The following is a 9,351-nucleotide window of genomic DNA, read 5'->3' as shown; positions in this document are numbered from 1 at the left end:
GTTCGTCCATTCAGGTCTTAATGGCTCCATCAATCGATGTGTATAGGACAGAGCCCAAGGTGTTTTGAGGAAGCTCTCAGTACGCTGAGCCTTTGTGCACCTTCAAAGCAAAATAACATGTATTAAAAGGTACAGTTCCAAAATCTCCTGGTGACGTGTTAACTGCAGATCACACGGCAAAAGGCTCCTTCAGAGTTAGCGTGACCCATCACACGAGTGTATAGTTTGTGAATTGCTGAAGCAGTCAATGACAAGATCATAGAATCATAGAATGTGTTGGGTTGGAAGGGACCTTTAAAGGTCATCTAGTCCAGCTGCCCTGCAGTAAGCAGGGACATCTTTAACTAGATCAGGTTGCTCAGAGCCTCATCAAGCCTGGCCTTGAATGTCTCCGGGGATGGGGCCTCCACCACCTCTCTGGACAACCTATTCCAGTGTTTCACCACCCTCATTGGGAAGAACTTCTTCCTAATGTCTGATCTAAACCCACCCTGCTCTAGTTTAAAACCGTTGCCCATGGGTCCATGTCCAAGTGGAGGCCAGTGACAAGTGGAGTCCCTGAAGGATCAGTACTGGGACTGGCCTTGTTTAACATCCTTGTCAGCAACATGGACAGTGGCATAAAGTGCAGCCTCCGCAAGTTTGCCAACAACACCAAGCTGTGTGGGGCGGCTGACACGCTGGAGGGAAGACATGCCATCCAGAGGGACCTTGACAGGCTGGAGAGGTGGGCCCGTGCCAACCTCATTAGGTTCAAAAAGACCAAGTGCAAGGTCCTCCATCTGGGTTGGGGCGATCCCAAGCACCGATATAGGCTGGGCGGTGACTGGCTTGAGAGCAGCCCTGAAGAAAAGGCCTTGGGGGTGCTGGTGGACGAGAGGCTCAACGTGAGCTGCCAGTGTGCACTAGCAGCCCAGAAAGCCAATCGTATGCTGGGCTGCATCAGGTGAAGCGTGGCCAGCAGGTCAAGGGAGGTGATTCTCCCCCTCTGCTCCACTCTCGTGAGACCCCACCTGGAGTACTGCGTCCAATTCTGGAGCCCCTACTACAAGAGAAATATGGACGTGCTGGAACATGTCCAGAGAAAGGCCACGAGGATGATCAGAGGGCTGTAGCACCTCTCCTATGAAGACAGACTGAGAGAGTTGGCGTTGTTCCGTCTGGAGAAAAGAAGGCTCCGAGGAGACCTTATAGTGGCCTACCAGTATCTTAAGGGGGCCTACAAGAAAGCTGGTGAGGGACTTTTTAGGATGTCGGGTAATGGTAGGACGAGAGGGAATGGATTAAACCTAAAGATGGGTTGATTCAGATTGGACATTAGGAAGAAGTTCTTCACCACGAGGGTGGTGAGACACTGGAACAGGTTGCCCAGAGAGGTGGTGGAAGCCCCATCCCTGGAAGTTTTTAAGGCCAGGCTGGATGGGTCTCTGAGCAACCTGATCTAGTGGGAGGTGTCCCTGCCCATGGCAGGGGGGTTGGAACTAGATGATCTTTAAGGTCCCTTCCAACCCTAACAATTCCATGATTCTATGAAAAAACTGATGCAAACTCACTCAGAGATGCAGCTGTTGTTCAAACACACTGTTTATTGACAACTTTGTACAAAATAAAGCTCCCAGAAGGAAGGGATGCTCTCGAAGAGGTGCGGGCAGTCTAGGGGACACAAACAGAGCTCCGTTTGTGAAGACCTTTCAGACGCCAAAGACCTGCAGTCTTGTGAGCCGATCTTGCAGTTCCTCAAACTCACGCAGTGCCTTGGCATGGGCAGCTGGATCCTGCACCAGGCACTGGAAGAGGTTGATCGGCTCAGCCGCTTGGAAGGCTGCGGGCAAGGTGATGTCCTCAGGCATGTTCTCATTCCCGAAGAAGAAGTGGTCCAGGCGTTTCTCCTCCAAGCAGCCATGCAGGTAGCACGTAATATCCTGCAGCCGCATCATGAAGTCCCACCTGCTCCAGCTTGACGGGGGTATGGTGTTGAGGAGGTGCATGACAACCGTCTTCCAAGTATAGGAGGAAAAGCCTGCGCTCACAAGGATACTGGCACAGAGCTGCAGGCAGTTGAGGTAGAGGGTGTCACACCCTGCCTGGCCATACGCCTGAAGAACTTTGCCTCTGCCACAGCGTAGGTCTCTGCCCAAGTTGTGCTTGGGGTGAAGATGGCCTCTGTAGTCTGGCTGCTGAGGAAAATGTCCGAGTTGCCTTGCTGCACCCCAAACACCATCTCAACCAAGAGGGATCTCCCAGAGGCATTTGTCAGCTGCAGCTTGCAGGAGCGGCTGGAAGGCAGCATCTCCATACTGTAGTGACGCGACTGAGTCATCTCCCCCCAGGCTGAGATCACCAAGTTCTGAAACCAGCAGGCAATTTTCTGCGCATGGAGGTAGGAGCCAGTGCAGAAGGTGCTTAGGAGGGTGGAATCCTGATTGCTCTGCAGCATTTCCTCAGGGTGGTGGAGGAAGCACAGCATGTCCTCCACACATTGGTCCCTCGTGCAGGTGCACTCCAGCTCCACACGGACGCAGTTCTTTGCCGGCATCTGCCCTGCGGTGGCCAGCTCCAAGTGGAAGGCATGGCCATGGGGAGGCTTCAGGGGCACGAGCAGGTGGTAGACAGCATCATGCCCAGCAGGACTCCAACCTTCAAAGGCGCTGCCCACCCCGATGGCTGGCTGCAGCGCCGGGAAGAAACTATTTGACAAGCGTTCTTGTAAGACAGCGAGGAGGCCGCTCGCCAGCTCTTCCACCACCTGTCTCCTGTAGACCATGCTCTTCACTGACAATTGGATGCGCTTTGCATAATCCCTGACCAGACGCCCCTCTTCATCAGAATCTCCTCCTTCACACGCTTCCTCCTCCAGCTCTGTGCTGCTGCTGGAGCTCTCCTCTTCATGGCTGATCTCTGGCCGTTGGCTCCTTTTCCGGAGCCACCAGCAGAGCCTGAAGAGCAGGACTGGGACTCCAGCAATCGCCCAGAACTGCCACTGCTGCAAGGCAGCAAAGAGCAGGGCTTCCCAAAGCTGCTCCACTCGTGCTCCTGCAGCAGCCGAGTCATCTCCAGGCTCAGCTGCTCCACACGCTGCTGCACGCGCTCATGCTTGCCATCATCCTGCTCATCGCCGACCATCGGCAGGAGCTGGAAGATGCTTAGCACAAGCAAGGCGAGGACCCTTATTGCAGCCATAGCCTGTAGGAGTAGGGAGAGAAGGGGTTCAGTGGGGCTGGGAGGGAGGGAGGGAGGGAGCTGGCGTCAGGGGGAATGGGGACGGGAGCCACAGGGAGCTGGGGGCAGGTAGGGGAGGGGACGAGGCAGCGAGGAGGCAGCAAGGCCTTTGCCCAGCCCAGGGGCCAGTGGCTGGGCCCTCGATGCTGGGTGAGAACCCACCCCACGGGGGCCGGCGTTTCTGCCCCGGCCCTGGTCCAGCCCAGCCTCCCCCCGCCAGCCCACTCACCGCTAGCCCAGGCCGTACTGGGGCAGCGCTGCTGCTGGCGCCTTTTATAGCTGCCCCCCATTGTGACATGTCCCCTGTGGTGTCCCAGGCGACAGAACGCATCACAGGCCGGCAGCCAGCCCTGCCCTTGGGCACCCCCCACCCCGGCTCAGCGGCAGCGTTTGATGGTCAATGTGACTGTGTTTCAACAAGATTCGATGGCGAGGTGCAATCGGTCATTTACTGCATGGAGGGCAGGGTCAGTCAGAACTGTGAGGGAGAGCCTCCCGTTGAGTCAGGAGGTTCAGAGAGGACCCTCTTGCTTTCCAAACTCCTTCTCAGAGAGAAGTCCAGGGGCAGCTGTATCCAGTCCCAGACCTGGTCAAGGGTTTATGTCAAAAGGACTGTATCTTCCCAATCAATCCTTTGTATCACTTAGCTGAGATTTCAGAGTTTAGCGTGCTGTTAGTCACTTACCCAGGATCTGTTGTGTCAAGGAATCTCTGCATCTCGAGAAGTAATCTTGAGAGGCGTTGCTACTTAAGGGGAGATGCTGCCGTGCAGGAGAATTACAAAGGCTCTTGGGGGGTTGACTATTTATGGGGGTAAGATGGTTGCCCTGTAGCCCTATTTGCATATTGACCACAGTACCAGCATTGCTTAAGTTGGTCCTTGGCTATTGTGTTTTTATCTGACTCCCCAAAACCACCTTGGAGCCCCGGATGCCACCATCATGACCAGATGCACCCATTGTGACCACCACAGGTGGTTATTGCTTGGGCAGGGTTATGGGCTATAAAGGTCACAATGGTGCCTGGCGGGGACCACACCATCACAGAGGCAGCCCCAAACCCTTAGCAAACATAAAAAGGGGCATTGTGGCCTGTGGATGCTTTACTTGCTCCTTGAGATCCCATCCTGAGTGATGGAATCGGCTGCCTTGGTGCTGGCCTCTGAGCTTGCGATGGTGGGTGTGCTCTCGGTGCCTTCATGACACTGATGGGTAGGTGGTGGTGCATATCCTGGTGGTGGGATGGGGCCTGTCCATAGCAGGACCTCTGTTCCAACTGTGCCACGGCGAGAGGACACTGCTTCCAAGGAGCCATTTCCCAAGGGTGATGTTGGGGGTGCGGGTGGAGATTTCCCAACGAGCAACTCCCTCTTTGGGGGTTGCAGCTTCTCCATGCTTCTCCAGCTTCTCCATGTCCAGCACGTTCTGTTCTGTGGCACCAACTCCCCAAGGAGTGTCTGGGATGGGCAGATGCTTTGCCTTGATCCCGGTGAACACATGGAAACACCTCAGCGGTTCCTCTCACTTGGTCCCTGCCCAGCCAGAGCTGCCAGGGAGTTTCTTGGCCCTTGTCAAATCACCACCACAGTCATGACAGTGTGAAGGGAAAGCAGTGCAAAAATCATCTTTGCAGCCGCCACGGTCTTCACCAGCTGCTGTGCTGGGGAGACCATTGCGAGGAGCACGCTGACGCTGTTGGCAGAGGGCTGCTGCGCGGGCATTTCCCTTTCCTTTCTGTGTCGCCCATTCTCCCGTCTTTTTCCCTGCAGTATGAGGTCAGGGGAATGCCATCAGCTCCCAACAGATCCAGCTTCTCCAACATTGATCCACGATCACAGGAGCCAGCACCTTTTTCTGTGATCCACAATCACAGAAGCTTGAGCAGCAGCTGTGCAGCCAGGCATTCACCTGTTCAATTTGCCTCCTCCTTCCTGAACCCCTTCCTCTGACTGGGAGGAGAGAGGAGAACACCACCTCTGCTCCTCATCCTTTGAACATTGCTCCAAGGAACATACAGTCTCTCTGGATGGTTCTAAGTTGCCTCGTCACAGTGTCGTCAGACCCTACATCGTGTAGTAGGAGTGGGTGATAACCTGCAGGGTTCAGGTCTTGGCAGCCTCTCAGTGACGTCCCGAGTGTGAGCTCCTGGTGGGCAGCAAACTTCTCTGGAGAAATTGTCTGGACGGCAAAGAGCTGCTTCAGCGCCTCCCAGTAAGGAATCTCCAATTGCTAATACCTTGCGTGCTTTCCTAGTGGCACAGGTTCTAATGCGGGTGGGTGGCTCAACTCTGCCGGCTTGACTTTTCCTGGATCCTGTCCGTTACTCCCATGCCCTGAATTCCCCAATCCCGGACTATCATGTCTGCATCCTAGCCCCTCTACCACCTCTGTGAAACCCTCCCCTTGCCTGGCACCAGAGAGAAGGAGCTGTAGCCAGACCAAGCCCAGGGTCGTGCAGATCAAGACAGAAGCAGATGGATGGCGACGCCACAGAATCAGAGCTGCTTTGAAAATTGTAGTATGCGTGTGTTAAGTAGGGATTGGCCACATCATGTTGTACCTGAATGGTAGAGAGAGGTAGAAGAACCTCATGTAAAACCGCATTCAGGGTGCGCCAATTTGAACGGGACACCTCATGCGCATGAATAAAGCGTTACTCTTGAATTTCTGTACTTTGCATCCCAGTCTCTCTCCTGGCTTGGCACAGGCCAGTTGTGAAGGTTTCCAAACCCCTCCCATGGTTGGAAGGGGCCGCGGGGACAGCCAGCACCCCCCAACTGCCTCAGGACCTGCCGACCTGCCAGTCCCTCCCACACACAGCCCAAGGGTGTCAGGGGCACAGAAATGCCCTCAGACACCCCCCAGAGCTATCTTGCAAGCCTGAGATCTCCTGGCGGCAGAGGGAACTGTGCAGAGACCCTTGTGAAGCAGTATGTCAAGGGCTGTGGCAGGCTTTCAGTGGCCGAACCCCGTCTGCAGGACATCTTGCCCCCAACGCGACTGAGTTCCAGCATGAAGCTTCACAGTGACAGCGCAGAGTGCTAGTTCGGGTGGCTCGTTGATCCAGGGCAGCTGTGAAGGTGTCCACTTCTCCAGAAGGCACATCAGCAGTGTAACACGGGCAGTGATGGCTTGGGCAGACACTCAGTGACTCGCTGCACCTCTCGCTACACCCTGGGGCAGTGCTTCTGAGAGGAGCTGGCATTTTGCTCTCAGATTGGGCTTGGAGGAGAAGCTCAGAGCCCGGGGCCAGGAGAGACAGACAGCAGAGCTGGCCCCAACTAGGTCTGCTGTGATAAAAGGCAAGAGTTGGTTTTAAAACAGCACGGCCCTCGCAGAGCCCGGAAAAGCCACGTCCCTTGGGCTGATGGGCACCAGGCACCCGTTGGGCTTCTTTAGCACTCAGACACGGGCAGTTCTTTTGACGTGATAACTATCGAAGATCTTCCAAATCTTCTCCCATAGACCATCCTTGGATTTCCACTAGAGGTGTCCCAAAGGCAGGGATAAGTGCAGCTCTCCTGCCGCCATGGCTGCTGCCAGGCCACTGCTTCTCAGAAACGTGGCACGGACTGCGCCAGTGCATGCCTGGAATTGGAGGCATCTCAAAAGCTTTCTTTAACCTTGCTGCACGTGTTAAGTCTCCCGTGTTAAAGTGGTGGGAACCCAAGCTTGAGGTGACGAGAGGGTGTGGAGCATGAGTCTCATGTTGGTACAGGAGCCAGAGCCGCCAGAGCCCCGCTCTGCCGTCGTGTCACTTGTCCCCCGTGCAAAGGGCTCCCCACTCGGCCCGCGTCATTCCCACCTCGCTGGGGTCACCCGAGGGCAATGCTATGGCGCTCCCAGGGCTTGCTTTGTGTATGGCCCCCAAGGAAGCCACGTCAGGCTCCCTCCCTGCGGAGCCACCCAGGCAATGTGCCCAGCTGTGGAGGGTGACAAATTATTCCCGTTGCCCCAGTGCAGGAGCACAGGCAGGATGGGGAGCCGTAGCTAGAGAATCAGTGAAACCAGAGCCCACCACATCAGCACTCAGCCCCCTGTGCCCGCATTCCCCAAAAAACTGATGCGCACTCACTCAGAGATGCAGCTTTTGTTCAAACACACTCTTTATTGTCAACTTTGCGCAAAGTAGAGCTCCTAGAAGGAAGGGATGCTCTTCAAAGATGCACGGGCAGTCAAGGGGACACAAACACAGCTCTGCCCGGGAAGACCTCTTTCAGTCTCCGCAGAAGACCAGTCTTGTGAGCCGACCTTGCACTTCCTCAAAGTCACGCAGTGCCTTGGCGTGGGCAGCTGGATCCTGCAGCAGGCACTGGAAGAGGTTGATTGGCTCAGCCACTTGGAAGGCTGCGGGCAAGACGATGTCCTCAGGCATGTTCTCATTACCAAAGAAGAAGTGGTGCAGGCATTTTTCCTCCAAGCAGCCGTGCAGGTACCACATGATATCCTGCAGCCGCATCAGGAATTCCCTCCTTCTCCAGCTTGACGGGGGTATGGTGTTCAGGAGGTGCATCACAACCGTTTTCAAGACATCAGAGGAAAAGCCTGTGCCCACCAGGCTACCAGCGCAGAGCTGCAGGCATTGGAGGTGGGAGGTGTCACGCGGGGCCTGCCTGGCCACATGCCTGAAGAACTTTGCCTCTGCCACATCATAGGTCTCTGCCCACGTGGTGCTTGGGGTGAAGGCGGCTTCTGCAGTCTGGCTGCTCAGGAAGATGTCCGAGTCGCCTCGCTGCACCCCAAACATCATCTCAATGAAGAGGGATCTCCCGGAGGCGTTTGTCAGCTGCAGCTTGCAGGAGCGGCTGGAAGGCAGCACCTTCATAGTGTAGAGACGCGACTGAGGCATCTCCCGCCAGGCTGACCTCACCAACTTCTGGAACCAGCGGGCAGTCTTCTCGATATCTAGGTAGGAGCCGGTGCAGAGGATGCCTAGGAAGCTCAAAACCTGATTTCTGCCTAGCCCCTCCTCGCGTTGGTGGAGGAAGCACAGCACATTCTCCATGCCTTGGTCCCTGGTGCAGGTGCACTCCAGCTCCACGCGGACGCAGTTCTTTGCCGGCATCTCCCCCGCAGCGCCCAGCTCCAGGTGGAAGGTGTGCCCCCGGGGGGGCTTCACGGGCACAAGCAGGTGGTAGACAGCATCATGCCCAGCGGGACTCCAACCTTCAAAGGCGCTGCCCACCCCGATGGCTGGCTGCAGCGCCAGGAAGAAACTATTTGACAAGCGTCCTTGTAAGACAGTGAGGAGGTCGCTCGCCAGCTCTTCCACCACCTGTCTCCTGTAGGCCATGCTCTTCACTGACAATTGGATGCGCTTTGCATAATCCCTGACCAGACGCCCCTCTTCATCAGAATCTCCTCCTTCACACGCTTCCTCCTCCAGCTCTGTGCTGCTGCTGGAGCACTCCTCTTCATGGCTGATCTCTGGCCGTTGGCTCCTTTTCCGGAGCCACCAGCAGAGCCTGAAGAGCAGGACTGGGACTCCAGCAATCGCCCAGAACTGCCACTGCTGCAAGGCAGCAAAGACCAGGGCTCCCCAGTCCAAGCTGCTCCACTCATGGTCCTGCAGCAGCCGAGTCATCTCCAGGCTCAGCTGCTCCACACGCTGCTGCACGCGCTCATGCTTGCCATCATCCTGCTCATCGCCGACCATCGGCAGGAACTGGAAGATGCTTAGCACAAGCAAGGCGAGGACTCTTGTTGCAGCCATAGCCTGTAGGAGTAGGGAGAGAAGGGGTTCAGTGGGGCTGGGAGGGAGGGAGGGAGCTGGCGTCAGGGGGAATGGGGACGGGAGCCACAGGGAGCTGGGGGCAGGTAGGGGAGGGGACGAGGCAGCGGGGAGGCAGCAAGGCCTTTGCCCAGCCCAGGGGCCAGTGGCTGGGCCCTCGATGCTGGGTGAGAACCCACCCCCCGGGGGCCAGCGTTTCTGCCCCGGTCCTGGTCCAGCCCAGCCTCCCCCCGCCAGCCCACTCACCGCTAGCCCAGGCCGTACTGGGGCAGCGCTGCTGCTGGTGCCTTTTATAGCCACCCCCCCAAATTGTGATGCGTCCCCTGTGGTGTCCCAGGCGACAGAGCGCATCACAGGCCGGCAGCCAGCCCCGCCCTTGGGCACCCCCCACCCCGGCTCAGT

The 9,351-nt window shown here is 56.6% G+C and overlaps 1 protein-coding gene and 1 pseudogene across 1 annotated transcript; both read right to left on the bottom strand.

Annotated features, from left to right (window-relative positions):
- Nucleotides 1–1,691: 1,691 nt before the first annotated feature.
- On the bottom strand, nucleotides 1,692–3,180 carry LOC141743072 (inositol 1,4,5-trisphosphate receptor-interacting protein-like 1; annotated as a pseudogene).
- Nucleotides 3,181–7,434: 4,254 nt separating this feature from the next.
- On the bottom strand, nucleotides 7,435–8,931 carry LOC141743213 (inositol 1,4,5-trisphosphate receptor-interacting protein-like 1). The gene has a single exon (XM_074586939.1). The coding sequence runs from the start codon at nucleotides 8,929–8,931 to the stop codon at nucleotides 7,435–7,437; it is 1,497 nt and encodes a 498-aa protein (XP_074443040.1).
- Nucleotides 8,932–9,351: the final 420 nt, after the last annotated feature.

The sequence above is a fragment of the Larus michahellis genome, chromosome 4, assembly GCF_964199755.1.
Source record: "Larus michahellis chromosome 4, bLarMic1.1, whole genome shotgun sequence".
In the NCBI taxonomy this organism is placed as follows: Eukaryota; Metazoa; Chordata; class Aves; order Charadriiformes; family Laridae; genus Larus; species Larus michahellis.
This window is presented reverse-complemented; position numbering and strand designations above follow the sequence as displayed.